This window comes from Lepisosteus platostomus, chromosome 6 (genome assembly GCF_059453375.1).
Source record: "Lepisosteus platostomus isolate fLepPlt1 chromosome 6, fLepPlt1.hap1, whole genome shotgun sequence".
Classification (NCBI taxonomy): domain Eukaryota; kingdom Metazoa; phylum Chordata; class Actinopteri; order Semionotiformes; family Lepisosteidae; genus Lepisosteus; species Lepisosteus platostomus.
In genome coordinates, this window is record NC_142616.1 from 39,134,788 (window position 1) to 39,150,581 (window position 15,794).

At 36.7% G+C, this 15,794-nt stretch overlaps 1 protein-coding gene across 2 annotated transcripts in view; it reads right to left on the reverse strand.

Annotated features, from left to right (window-relative positions):
- Nucleotides 1-11,643, reverse strand: part of entpd1 (ectonucleoside triphosphate diphosphohydrolase 1) — a 35,316-nt gene extending 23,673 nt beyond the window's left edge. The window contains exon 1 of one of the 2 annotated variants that reach the window (XM_088635768.1): nucleotides 11,513-11,643. In XM_088635768.1, the coding sequence (XP_088491894.1) occupies nucleotides 11,513-11,528 (16 nt within the window). In that variant the 5' untranslated portion in view covers nucleotides 11,529-11,643. Of the gene's footprint in view, nucleotides 1-2,525; nucleotides 2,735-11,512 lie in introns of those variants that run through there. The other variant, XM_088635767.1, reaches the window with a different exon arrangement.
- Nucleotides 11,644-15,794: the final 4,151 nt, after the last annotated feature.

The following is a 15,794-nucleotide window of genomic DNA, read 5'->3' on the forward strand; positions in this document are numbered from 1 at the left end:
AACACATTTCTTCATCCTAATATTATACATTTAAAATGCAAAACAGTGTATCGTTTTGTTCAAGATGGGGGGGAAATCAAGCATTAAGTTCAGCAATAATCCATAAGTGTACTTCAAACGTATATTAAACCATATTTGCCTACACTGGGTGCATCACTTCTTGATGAATCTCTTCAGTTACAGTATATTACTTTCTCACATTACTAAATGAAGGAAAATGAAGACCGTAAACCTCAATGTTTACATAAGACAGCACACCTATGAGGAAAGAAAAAGTTAATTGCTGCTGGCTGGGATTTTGCTGTTTTCTACCTTTAGAACTCATATACACTTGTTAATTGGATGTTTAATAATTTATTTCAGGGTCATCATTCTCAGCAGTAGCAGACTTGATCTTCAAAGTCTTCTCTTGTGCAACTTGTGCAATGTACAGGCTCATCGCATTACAGCAGAATATTTATTTTGTTTCCTGACAACAAGACCGTCTTTCATGTTTGAGACTGCCTTCCCCAGAGGGAACATTTTAGTCTTCTGTAATATTATACACAAAGAAGGCTTACAAGCTAGCAGATGCTTCAGTGGTCAAGATGATGAATGAAGGTCACCAGCTCAGGGTTCACGTTACTCTAAATGTCTGTATTTTCTTAATGTCCAGTGACCTCGATATACAATATCTGTATAAGGAAGCTAATATTACCATTTCAAATGCATAAAGGATGTTAGTATTTATCATTTGAATGGCCTTGTAAACAAAAATACAAAAAGCCAGAATACAATCTCGTTCGTCACAAAAGCAACACACTAATCTACAGAAACCAAGGCTGATATTACACACAATTAATGTCTACAACTATTGTGGAAATGTTACTTTCTGAATGTTGCACAAGCAAAAAGCTGAATGAAAATATCCAATCCAACAAAAAATGTGATATCAGCTAACAGAGATAAAGTAATTCAGTAAAAGGAATTGCAGATCACGGGTGGGGACCAGCAGGGATTACAAAGGTGACATCACTGCACACAGGGATTAGGATGGGACCTTCAGCTGCTCTTGGCTGTTTCATTACAGCACATCCGGCCAGAGACAGCTCAAACCTGTGTTCACCCAGCACTAAACATTTCAATGAACACAATGACTTCTCAGTCTCTGCTTGCTGATTTATGGCTGTATTCATTTTAAGTTATTAGTTGTTTGTGTAAAAATACTGACAACCACACAACTTTTATAATTGTGGAATTTTATTGTGTTGGTGACAGAGCTGGGCCAGTGATAAATGAAACAGTGACTCAGATAACATGAATTAGGCATTTTTCAATCTTTAATATTAGCATTATTCCAGCTTCTAAAGCAAGCAAGGGCAGACAGATGTTGCTTTATGCATAAAGACATTCAGAAAGAACTAACACCTGTGGAACCAGCATGCAAATTAGGGAAATTAGGAATCTTTTTACGAGTTTAAAAGTTATTATTCATCATTCAAAACCACAAAATTTACACAGTACATAAAAATGTACAATTATGTTGTACACATGTATGGACCTCTTTAGATCACAGAAATGCATTTTTAATATCTTTATACAAGGAGCTTGGAATATGGTACAAACAAAGCAATATGTTGTTCATGATTAATAGCAAAGGATGGTGATTGATAAAACACCATTTGCGGATTAATCCTATACAATCAGTTATCAAGGAAAATAAAGAAAACTAGCAGTACACATTTGGCACAGAGACTGAATCTCCTGTTGCTGAAGTTTTGAATTTTTTCAAGATGTGCCACTACAGTAAAGAGCGTGGATTTATTTTTAACATATTCATACTATAGTGTTCAGAGGTTACTCATTAGTATTCCAGGTTTTCCTTTCAAAAGGAAAGTTTTGCTACCAAGAAACAAAAGGTGCAGCCTTTGGGAATTCCAAAATTATAATTGAGGGACATCAAACTTTTGCACGGGATGGCACTAAAAAGAGAACTTATCAATTTGTATCTAAATTAACCCATCCTATTCAAATGGCTCTGGTCATGTATTAATTCTAATTTAACAACATGCAGTACTTCTGTAATGTGCTTACAACATTTAGCACTGTCAACAACTTTTACTAGCATGTGATTACTCTACAGAACTCTATTTTTTTATTACTAACAATCTAATTAGCATTTGCCACAACTATTGGCCAAATCTTACTAGCTTTATAAAATTTCAAAATGACAAATCTAAACTGCTCTTGCAAATATCACTTGTTGTGCATTAACTTTTTACCATGTTAACCGATTACTACTCTGTGCTTTTATGATGATTCCCATCTGTCTTATAGTGCATTACTCAGCTTTTAGCATGGTATGCCATAGTACAAGCGCTTCCTTGCCTTCTAATATGATCTCTTCAAGTAAGTGGAGAGTCTACCATTGAGCAATACAAAGAAAATTAACCAATTTCCATTTTTATGCAATGAGCACCACCAGCAAAAGACGTTGAACCAAACCAAGTGTTATAGAGATAATAGTTTAAAGAGTGAATACTCACTTTGTCTGTCCACAAAGGTGAATTTCCATTTCTGCTCCAACATGACACGTATTGATTTAATCATTGAACAACATGCAAAACTACATATTATACTTTTGAAAAAGTGCTTTGCTGCAGACAGAACTTGTTAAAGCTTTTTACGTAGGTTCCTTTTCTTCTTACATCAGAGCAGTAAGACTCACTTCATAGCTCAACATGGGTTTGCCTTACACCAGGATTATTCAGTGTTTCTTCTGGCTGCAGCAATAATTGATGCATGTGAAGACCTGTTTTAAACCCTGCTAGCATTATGTCACACAAATTGTAACTTACTAGTAAAAAATCAAATGCATTTGTGTGTGTGTGGGGGGGAGCTGTTAAAAAGGGCTTTATAATTATGTATGGGAACACAACAATATTGCCGTTATTGAGAACGGAGCTGCATCAGCATGCGTTGCTTGTAAAGGAGCAAGTAAAAGTTTACTCCACAACGAAAAGTATATTGTGGGGGCGAGAGAGGAAAGAAGCAAAGGTATAAAACATACAGTAGGAGAACAAAAGAACAGGGCAGGTTAGAAAACATCCAAAACACATAGATCTGTCAAGTCCAGTAGCTCTGTTTGCGATTAATTTCATTTTCGGTGTCAAATGCCAAGTTGCTGTTGATGAGGAACTTAAGAAATCTTAAGAAGTCCAGGTCCATTCTCAAGGACCCCAGTCACAAACTATTTTCTCTCCTACCGTCCGGTAAACGGTACCGAAGCATATGGTCCAAGTCCAACAGATTACGGAACAGCTTCTACTTCCAGGCAATAAGACTGCTAAATAGCCAACATGCAGCTCCTTTAGCAAGTTACATGGACATACAGTTTTCACCATATTCTGCATACTGCACTACTTGGACATAATATATCACATACGCCCTGGACACATAGCAGCTCTATTTATATTGAGTTTTGTCTGGGTTTATTTTATTCAATTTCTATTACATTATGTAACCTTAATTTTGTTATATTTATCACCCCCCCTCGGTGAGCTCATAGAAGAGAGCTTTCATTGCCAGCAACTACTGCTGCATGCTGTATTGCTGTGCATTTGATAAACTTTGATTGATTGAACTCTCATTAGAGAAATACAGCAGACTTGTTTTACACAGTCGTTCAGATCCTGACATTATGCATATAGTCAGAACACCCACTTACGAAATTTATTAGTATGCATGTAGTTCAATGCATAATGAAAACGGCAAATTCAGTACTGTAAAGTATACATAACAGATCAAATAGAATTTAATAATAATAAAAGGCAGGGAACTGAACAGATGCATAGCTTTCACGAATAACCTTCCATCTGTAATTGCAGGAATTAAAGATTCTTGCTATATACTGTATACATGCCAAACTGGGCAGCGTCATCCCATCCCTTAACTTCAAAATCTCTAATTTAGGTACTTTTTTGCCTTGCCTTTCCCCTTCATAATTGTTAGGAAGTCAAGCCATATTGAGTAAGATGCCACACAAAGAAAGCACCAGCATGCTATAAGCCCTGTAACTAGTTCCCAAAGCGTAGAACAGGTGCATGCCATTCCAGATTTGACCTTGTTGAATTTCCCACTTTGATTCTTCATGCATTTTTGTTGCTGCCTGCCTATACATGAATTTGCATACAAATTACATGTAAAAAGCTGTATTCTGCAAGGCTAATCCTACTGTAGGTTTAAGAGATTCATCCCAAATTACCCCTTATAGTGATTTTGCTTCAGTCATATGCTTAATGCAATTTCAAAGCTTACAAAATTGAAGTACTTAACCAATGTTGGCAAGGGATGACAACCAATTCACCATTGCCCCATCTATTCCAGCTACCCCAATTAAACATCATCAGATGCATTTCATTCTTTGGCGTCGTTATTCCCGATGAACTCTTCTACTCACAGAAAAAAGAGAAAAGTCAATCCTCAATAAAGGAAAAGTCCAATAACTGCAACCGATATCATCAAAGCAGCAGGCAAGGGTTGGAGCTGTTGTAGTGTGGCAAGAGGACCTACAGTAAATATTGCTGAAGCCTCAGGAATTCATCTTGGAAATATTTATTTGCTCCAGTGTTGTTAATATAATATGTTTGGTTGGAACAGTATTTCAGCAGTTGTGTCTGTCTTTTCTTTATTTCTACGCTGCAGTCATTGATAACATGACCTTGCTTTCACATCTCGCACAAACAATAAATTCCAGGAGATTGGAAACTCTTAACAGATCATTAGATTAACAGATTGTTAGGGGGATGATTGAGGCCTTTAAAAGGTCTCAATTAAAAGATCATGAAGGTTATTGTTCATTTTCTACTTGCATAGTGACCAATATTGTTGTGGAAAGTATGTTCCAAGACTGTTGGAAGCAAGCCTGATGGTGAATAAATCCTGGTTCATCTGACTTTTACCAGGAGTTTTTTGGATCCTTATTCTACTGTACACGTGGGCAGAGGGGTGGCTCTGTGACTAAGGATCTGTGTCTGTGGCTGGAAGGTTGCCGGTTCAAATCCCGCAACCAGCAGAAGAATCCTACTCCATTGGGCCCCTGAGCAAGGCCTTAACCCCCCAACTGCTCCAGGGGCGCTGTACAATGGCTGACCCTGTGCTCTGACTCCAAGCTTCTCTCTCCCTGTCTGTGTGCCTGCGTCTCATGGGGAGCAAGCTGGGGTATGCGAAAAAGACAAATTCCTAATGCAAGGAATTGTACAGGGCTAATAAAGTGATGTTATGTCAATTCTCCCCATTCATCATTCTATGGTGTCAAAGAGGGACAGTTGACCAAAGATCCAAAAAATCTTAAATTTAAACAGCAATGAAGTATTAATATACAAAAGACATTATAACACTAGCATGAAAAAAAACACTCTCAATGCTAATGTTTCTTATGTTCTTTTTCAGATAAGGAATTAGACCTTTTAGGCACTGCTTAACAACAACTGTGCTTTAACATTTGCCTCCCAAAAGCTCCAGATCTCCATGACCCACAACAGGAATAAATGAGTTTCTGATGAATGTTGGATAGCTTCCCCACGTGTTTTTGGTTTTTATGCAAACTATATTTGCTTTCATTAGCTACCAAAACCATGCGTCAATCTCAGTGAGAGAGGGGCCTATCATGCATTGTTGCATTTCCTATCAATCTCTTTTAAAACAAGCACTAAAAGCACAGTTCAAGGAAACCCTTCCTGACCAAGGCTAATACTTTTTTCCCCCAGAGCTGACTCAGACTAAGTTGGGCTGAACAAGGAATTGTTCCAAGAACAGTGTACCTTGATTGAAGATTAATTCTATTCCATTGCCAATGAAAACATACAACTAAGAAAGCTTGATCATAGCCAGGTTTGTGGAGGGTGTTCCTGGCTACAGGCACGAAGACAATGTTGCCCTAATAACCGATATGTATCATCATATCTACTGAATAAACAGCAAAATGCATGGGTGTGTTAAAACAGTCTGGCAGAATTACAGGGACCACACAGTTAAAGGAGTGACCAGAATATGACCTGAAATAGTTTAAAGAGAGGGGAAAATTCTGGTCTCAAAGGAATGCTCACAGTCAGACAGGTCACAGAGTTTAAATGTTTTTTAGTGCTTCTACCAAGATGCCTGAGAAGTAACAGGAATCCCAAGTCTCAGACAGTATCCTGTTAGATAGTAACCCATATAATATGAAGATAATGTGGAAAAAGCCAGGGGACACACTAGGGATTAAAAGAAAGTTCATGTTGGGCTGATAGCAGGAGATGCTTCTTTTGCCTAAGTAAATTACTCAAGTTGCTGAAGCCAATTCCCTGGTAACCTTCAAGAGCTTAATTAGATTCCTGAGTCAGTACTGCTAGATAAACAAGGGTTAAGAGGCCTCCTCGTGTCTGTAATATTTATTTCATGTTTATGTTCTAAAGCAAAAGGATATGTTTATTTTACTGGAGCAGTTTCAGTCAAACGAGTATGCTCTAAATCTATATAAATGTTTTTGAAATAACAATAGTTATTGATTCTGCAATTGCTCCCAACTTGTTCTGAACAGTCTAAATAAACATGTTTGTTATGCATGGTCAAAAACTGAGATATGATGGGGTCATGTGAAATTTCCTGTTCAGGTGGGCAGAAGTGAGATTTTACTGCTCAGTTTCTTTGAAGTCAGCCCTTTATATTAACAAAATGTTCCATGATACTAAAACCAAGAACTCTACTAATTTTAAGAAAGTTGCTGTTAAAATAATTCTCTCTTATTCTCTCTGGGTATCAAGGTGTGAATTTAAATGCATCTAATTGAAACGTAAAAATAAAATTTGTGTATTGAATTAAAAAAATGATTGTGCTTATCTTCCAACATTTATTTTTGGTAAATCTTTTGTAGCTTCTCTTTTTGTTCTTTCAGTCAGTACTATTATGCTTCTGTGCAGCTGTTCCCCGACTTGACTATGTATTTTAGCATTGATATCAATTTGAAAAAGAAAACTGAACCAGGATTCCAAAAAGATTAACATCACTTCCTGCTAGTGGTTGTAGGTTTCTTGGGTTACATCCTGCAGTAAGACATGAAGGTCCACGTGGTCTACACTTTACATTAACTTTTTACACAAAAAAGTTTGAACTATTTTAATTTTAGGCTGTATTAGTAATATAGATTTTAATATTAAACACGGTGGCATTATTTAATTTTTTGCTCTGCAAAATGAAAAAGGGCCCGTGATATTGAAATGACTAAGCACCAGAGAGATACTGACAACATCAAAGTATGAGCAATCTTTCCTCACCTTTAGAAGACCACAAAAACCCTACTGCCTATGCTGAAACAATAAAGACCAGTATGTCTTTAAGGCCAAAAAGAGTGGGACTTCCCTTAATTCAAAGTAGAACATCTTGAGAAGTATTTGCTTGAAAAAATGCAGTCTTGCACAAGGTTAAAAAAAAAAAGAGAAGTGTCTGGCCATTAAAACAGTACTAGAATCGCAAGTTAACAATAAAGACTGAGCATTTGGTGGAAAAAATAAGACTACACCATAAATATACCATGTACTCCTGTTAATTGAAGATTCAATACACTTTTTTCAGGCACAGAGACAGTTTAAGCTCCTCCCCCCCCCCCCAAAGAACATTACAGTCCATCAACTTAGAATTTTAATGTTGTATTGTAAATTCATTTCCGGTGAATTTCCAGCTTCCTCCCACACACTGATCCATATGTTGCCAAGATGGGATTGCTTTGTGCAGCTGCAGGTTTTCTTTGGGCACCACTACTCTCATCTCTCCACAAATTGTGAAACACTTGTGCATACATTCACAGCTACTGTGCTGATTAAGATGAGTGAAAAATTTCATTTCGCTGCATGCATGTGATATTTGAAACTGCAGTGTATCATAGGTAGGAGACTAGAAATGGTAAATTTAATGGAATGAGTTCCAATAAAAAAAATAAGTTGTGATGTCAATATTGTATTTTTTCCTCACTATGGCCTTTTTAATTTTTGGAGATGTATTTCAAGCAACACAGTTTGAAAAAAACATTTTGTTGCTGTTTTATCAAGCTCTTTGCACCAACATGAAACATACAATGTTTTACAAAAGAAAAAGCAAATCTCCTCTACAGTTTTATTGCAAAAAACATTACATTTAAAAATGGATGGCAGGCATATTTTGCTACGAAATCCACTAGCTATGAAGGAGAAGTCTCTTCAAAGGTTTAATCCTTCCGCAGCAAAATGTGAAGGAAAGGAAAAGGTTTTAAATATAAATACAACAACTTACAAAAGTGCATTGCTGCCATTAAGAAAGAAACAATCATACGAATAATTATGTGAAAAGTTATCTTATGTCATTACGGGTTAAATCATCCAGTTAAAAACTAGTTGATTAAAAGTTGATTGTTTTTGTCTTATCTCTGGGCCATGACAATACAAATATGCAACATTACATTGACTGTTTTAAAGTAATAATGTCCTGGGTGCTTTGGCTTTGCAAATAAGAACATTATTTTCTTTATAAACAGCTAAATAATTACTTTAGCAAAACATAGCTCAAACCTGGCTCTCCTTCTGTTAGCCTATTCAATTTTCTGAATATTTACATAATTGAACAGATTATTAGCTTTGATAAATTTGTCATCTCCAGGTTCCAATATCTAAGATTTACAGTGCTATGATTCAAATGCATCTTGTAAATGTTATACGTTATATGTCCCCAAGTATATAAAACGATTAACATTGAAATGTGATACTGAATGAATGGCCTCTTAGAATAATTATTGGGACTTCAGCTTCTGGACATACAAGTTTATATCTGTATTCGTGTTTATTGTGCTTTTTTTAACACCCCACGAAAGCATTCATGGGATTTCTAAAGAAAATGCTTTTTATTTCAAACATTACAGACAAAAGAAGGTGTGCCACCCAGGATACAAGAGTAATATGAACAATTACATAGTGTTGGGAAGGATGTAAAATGAATCAACTATTACTCTGTTCAAGGTGAAGTCTTTTGTTATAATCTACCCACTAATGTGAGATGAAATATTCCCCAACTGTCCATTCAAAGATGTAGAAACAGTGAGAAACAGGAACCAAAATGAAATCCCAGGTTATAAACCTCATATCGTTAACATCAAAATACATATGACTTTGTCACACCTTTGTAAGTTAGTTGAACAACCACATCAAAGATAAATGGACACAATATTCATAAAAACAGTACTACGTGGTTTTGTAGCAAAGAGTCTCAAACCACAGAAGTGGAAACTATAAATTAAACATCCTGAGAAAGAGACCCCACACCCTTTCCACGGAGTCTCAAAGCTATTGTAGCTGCAGGATGTCATAAACAGTTGTATTTGTATAGTACCTAACAGAATGTAGACTAACAATATGGGCAGTACTTAAATTAAAAAATGCTATATTATACAGCAAATGTAAGTGACTTATTTTAATGTAGTAGAATACGTATTCCAAGACTGTTTGTGATGAGTGCTCTCAAAATCTGCTAAATGGCCACTGTTAAGAGAACAATGAACTTTACTTGCATTCACCCTCTACAAAAGGGAATGGCCTCCTAATTCTATATATATCACAGGGCAGACTTCCTCAAAGGGCATATGACTAGACCAAAAACATAAGTACTATTGTCCCAGAACTTCAGGAAGTTTTGTTGCCAAGGTGCATCTTAAACACCATTGCTTAAAAAAAAAACAGGGCACTATGGGGATGTAGATACTTTCACTTGAGAGGGTAACAGGAATCTCTGCTTTCTTAGTTATGGCAACAGTACAGCACACAACCAAATGAAGAAGAGAAAATGACAGAGTCATTTATTCTATGAGAAATAGCGGAAACAAGGGAAAGCCTGTTCAAGGTAACAAGGGTGAGCTGCTACAAATATTTTGAACACATTGTCAGACAATCTATCAGCACTGGCGTCCTGAGTTATAACCTTGGGAAGAACATACATTTTTAATTAAGTACTCCTTTAGGAATTCCACAATCATACTACACTTAAAATGAAATAAAAATGCTTCAGTTGGTTTACTTTAAACTACCATCATTGCTTGATCTTAAAAATAGTCAGCCCTTGTTCCATTTCATATCAGCCTCCTGCATGTTCTCCACCACATCTCAAATTGTCTGCTTTAAAAAGAAAGCAGTAATCTTCATCTTGAATGTGTTTTAACGATTATATGATTTCTATAGCTGCACAGTTCAGACAAGTACAAAATATTTTGCATTTCAAAATTAAAAAAGTTTCTTTAATAATGACCAGATTTGTTGTAAATATTTTCAAATTCAGAATGCAGAAATGTGCCAAAACTACTTTTTCTCTTCTTACTCTAGATAGCTAACATAATACCAATATGGTTGTCAATATGTGCTAATTTTTTTGTTTCCTCAATACCTCTAAACACTTCATTATGAATCCATGTTTATTACACTGGCAGGTAATTGTACGCTTGCTATTTAAATTGACAAGTTTTTGTCTTGCCTGCAGCATAGACAGAACACAGATTTATCTTTTACAATAACATATCAGTCTTGGAGTCTGAGGCACATATCTGGTTGCTCAAGTCTTCACAATCCAATCAGTTCTGAGCCCGCGTTCAACTCCAACAGCATCAATTAAACAATAAACAAAAGTCTCTCTATGACAAGCCCACTGGCGATGAATTGTTTAGAAAAAGTCTCAGCACATTAACGTTTAAACACTCGGAGGGAGCCAGCCAACCAAAATCCCTAGAGAACCTTCGATAAAGTTTATTTAATGTCACTTTAGGACCAAAAAAGTAATTCCTCTCTCAAAAACAATCTTTTTGCCATCTAACAAATCAAGAAGATTGATTCCGAGAGAAGGTTTGTTATAAAACTAAAAAAAAAAGTCCGGTTTATCTTATTTCTGTGCTGATTAAGAAGATGAGCAGTGGTGGGAGTTCAAAATGTCAGAAATGTGTAAATAACATTCTTAAGATGCACACCCAGTCACAGAGCAGTGCATGGAATTAACAGGATGTCTTTTGGAAGCACGGCAGCTCTTAACTGCTCACTTGCACTAAAAGAACAGGTGATCTCCACCGAAAAAACAATAGGCCGGATTCATGGAAAGGCATTGAACTCTAAAGCTAAAGCATTTTTTAAATCCACCCACAAAAACCTCAAGGTGTGAAGGAAAAGGCTTTTTAAGGGGACATCAAAAGGACAGATGAAAAGTCCACCATGAAACTTTCTTTGTTAGCCTGCTAATGTTAAACTAATTCATTAAAGCTCAACAAGGGATTATTTGTCTTATCTGTGCAATAGAATACAACATCCAGCACACGGTTATAACTTTCCTAGAAACAGTTTTCTGCTTGCATGCAACAACACCTTCTCCCAGTGAGTGGCAGTAAGTGGACACACAATCAATTCAAACCAGAGTGTTTGCTCTCAAACTGCATTCTCTGTTCCCTATGTGTCACTTAGTCTTGTAAATATACAGTTTAATACTGTTCTTGTCCTACCTCTCTCTGTAGCCATCAGTGCCCCCTCTCAGCCTGACTCAGTCTGTTCACCGTTTATCTGGTATTTCCCAGAAGAACCTATCCATCTCTGTGCTTTCTTTTATAAGAGCTTGGAAGCAAGGGGGGAGGGATGTTTGCTGATCGCTCCTCCTCCATTTGTGTCCCTAATGCATGCGTCTGTTCTGTGAGCAATCTGCAGTTCTTGAGTGAATCTCCCCTCTGAATACCCCATTTGCTGTGCAGACAACTCCAGTTTTCTTGTTCTGTAGTCTTTTACCCACACTCAGAAGGTGATTTTTTTTAAATACATGAGTAAAGCTCAATTCATAAACAGTGCCAAGACATCCAGTTTTTCTTACTCTGTAGTCTTAACTGTCTCTGAAGGTCATTTAATAACAGGAGTTAAGCAATTTGTAAACGGTACCAGCAGCCCATTTTAAAATGCAGTATTATCCACCTCCAATATATCAATAAAATTAACAATTGACCATGCTCTTTCACTTAAGGTGCAAAAACATATTGAATATTAAGATACACCAGTAGACTTTCATCTATAGCAACTTCAAATTAAAATAATTGCTTTTATTAACCACTCATTGACCCACATTTACAGTAACTTCACTTCCCTCATTCATCAATATCCTGTCACAGAATACATACATGCCCATCACATGTTTCATACATACGTGGTTATGTTTATGGAGCTTTAGAAATTCAAAGAGTTATCACTTTCATTATGACAAAGAAATAGAGGTACATTAGCCCTTCTATTGTTTGGAGATGAAGGGGAAAAAAATTATTTCTGAAGGTCAAACCACATGATTACCACAATGATGTGATCAACTCAATGCATAACAAAACCTAGTAAGTTTAATCGCTTAGGTGTTGTAATTATATCCAGTTGGTAAAATAGATGGTGGCAAGACCAAGGAAATGCATATATTATGTAAAGAGTTTGAGATGCAAGTTAAATACATCCATCCATTAATTAGGAACTTAACCAAATTCTACCCAATTGGCAGCAGAGGAAGGAGCAGCAAATATATTAGCCCATCCTGCCTAGATCACAATTATGAAGAAATGTGCAATACTACAACAACACTGTGAAGCAGTAGCAACACATGCTATGAATTCCACTGTAACTTGAGAACTTTATTAAAGCCTCACGAAAATCTAAATGTACCACATTATGTGCTCATCACTACTACATTACCCAGTTAAGACCTTAAGTTAACATTGCAAAACACCAACACCTGAATAACTTCTGGTTTCTAACACTTCATTAATAATTTATAAACTAAATGGGGCACATGAAAAAAGCTTAACTTTTTCTTTATTTAAGTACTCATACATTCTATTCCTTCAGGTCTCCTACCTGCAGCCAAATAGCTAAGCTGGTTATGAGTATGTAAAACTTTTAATTTAGTCTCAAAATAAACAATTACCAGTGTTGTCTTTCTCAGCCCGGGGTCAAAAGCCATTGCAGGTTTTCTTCCAAATCAACTTCTCAAGTTATTCTTTAAGGACTCTTTTTATTTTTGAAAAGGAGAAAGAAAACGTCTTGTGTTACCATACTCCTTTTCAGTTCACATGTTCCTTCCCCTCAGCTCTTGTCAGGTGTGCCTTTTATACCTCTGCTAATTGCTGATTTGCTCAGCTTTGACTAATTTCCTCTGTTGGAAGCTAAGGGTTCTGGGCATTATAGTTTCCAGACTTCTCTCATCTTCATTTCCATTAGCTGCCCACTGTTATGTTTTACCTCACTATGCTAAAGACAACATCATTATTTAATTATATAAATTTCATCACCTTTTTATGGATGGACACTAGAGCAATTTTCCAGGCACTGGCTATTACCTCTGTCATCATTATCGCATCTCAGTAACTGTTCATCCGATTTAGAGCCTTTCCCAGTTAGCAATGGGGTCTGATAGCACCCAATGAATTGAACCCAGGGCTAAAGGGTGTGAGCAGGCAGCAATGCTTACCACTGTGCACCATGCCACCCGTTACCTCTGTCTTAGTTGATTAATAGCCTATTGATAACAAATAACTGTCCTTAAGTACAATATACTGCACACAAAACCCCAGATTTCCTTGAGAACTATTGGTAGAATGCCATCAGGGCTTGAAGTACTTTATTATAAATGGATGCAGTGAACAATGTGTTCTAGTATATTTTCCAAACTTTTAATTTTGCAAAATGTATGTTCAATATGTTTTTATATATTTTCCTCTGCATAGGATACACCTGTTGAACCAAAATAGCTAAAGCTGGAATTTGGCTCAAAAGATCCACTCATCTTGTAAAGTTGAATATTCCCCAAACCTTCAACTACAAATTATAAACTTGACAGTTAACAGTTTTTACTCTGTAGAAACAACAGGGCCTCAAGAACCATGTAGAATATTTTTAATTGCAATCTAATGTGTCATTTTAAATGTACATTATTCTTCAGTGTAATGTAAGGGAAAAGGGGAAAGAGCAAGACCACACATTCTTGTGGAGAATAATTTAATTCACTAAACCAGAAACATAGAAGGTAACATTTAATTCCACAGATTACCACATTAAGAAAAAAAAAACACTTTTGGTTTTATGAAGCATTACACCTGTACAGAGCATTGGAGCTCACATCTTTTTCCAACGTTTTATAAAATGTAAAAAAGTGAGGCTACACCATATACTGTATATTTGGGAAAGCTCATTTAGCATAAAAACACCAATGTTAAAACGCTGGTGTGGCAGGTCTGCCCCTGCCAGGACTCAATCAGAGTCACTTCACAACATACGAGGTCTGAGACACACAGCACCTCCTCAAACATGCCAAAAAGCTAGACCTCACATCATGTGAGAGTTTAAGGCAATTATGGTTCAAGGGGATACCTTACCATAACAGTCAAATACTGGACTGTCTTAGCCCCACAATACTAGGACATTCAGGGCCCATCTCTCCATCATCACTTGACTCCAACAGACTGTCATCTGAAAGGAAATACCCTTGATTGACAAAAACAGCTATCTGTGATAACCTAGGGAAGGACCATCTGAGAGATAGTACTGTACAATGTGGTAGCTGTAAATTGAAAACAGTAATCAGATGATTCAGTACTACTCAGATGCCATTTCTATGGTAACATCATGAATCAACATGACTGCATCATTCCCTTGGATATTGGCACAGAATGGTTCTGTATCCCCTTTGGTAATGGTAGAACATGTGCATACAGGAGAAATCACTGTGAGCTTGCCGAGGTCTTTAAAAGGAAAAAACATCACACCTGTTTTTACAGCAACATCTGCGTATACAGTATGTAATCCATTAATCTTTCAGCATCATAATGCTTTTAGATTTATCATATAGTGCATAACTCCACTTTATTACACGTTATCAACCCAGCTGCACCTGTATGATGACTTTGGTAAGAGCATGAATCTGTATAATCAAAGCACTTTATTAACAGGCAGTTGCTTTACAGATTAAGTGGAAGAATATCCTGGAGGTCTGTGTCCAGCAGCTGTGTCTATGCTGTTTGTTTGAGCTCAAGCTGACAATGGACACATCAGTTAGTCATCACTTGTGTAGAGGTACCTGCTTGACTGGACCTTGATATTCATGCCATGCATGACTTTGTCATAAATATCTTGGCAAATAGAACCCCAGCCATAAATTATATAATGAACGTAACTATTTCTTAATGTTTTTTTTTCTTGAATCTGCCCTTAGATTTCAGTATATACCCAATAAGACTTGTATAGTATACTATATAGGTTATGTACTGAAACATACTAGTTATATATAGTATGTTTTATAGTTCATATAGTATAAGAATGTAGTTCAGGTGGGTAGCTGCGTCAGCATGCGTAGGCTGCAAAGGAACAAGTAATAGGTTTATTCCATGGTGAAAAAAAGAAGAAAGAGAACACAACATTTCGGCCGTGGAGCCTTCTTCAGGTGTGAGAGAGACAGGGCAGTAGGCAAAGGTAAAGTAGCGGGAGAACAAAGGTTGGGAGGGAGGAGGAGTGAGCCCCTGCTCCCGCCTCTCACTCCTCCTCCCTTCCAACCTTTGTTCTCCCGCTACTTTACCTTTGCCTACTGCCCTGTCTCTCTCACACCTGAAGAAGGCTCCACGGCCGAAACATCCATGCTCCATCCATGTTCTCTTTCTTCTTTTTTTCAGCATGGAATAAACCTATTACTTGTTCCTTTGTAGTATAAGAATGTGCTAACTCAAAATGAAAGCCTTTTCTAAAAGAAAATCGACTTAACTGAATTCAGGA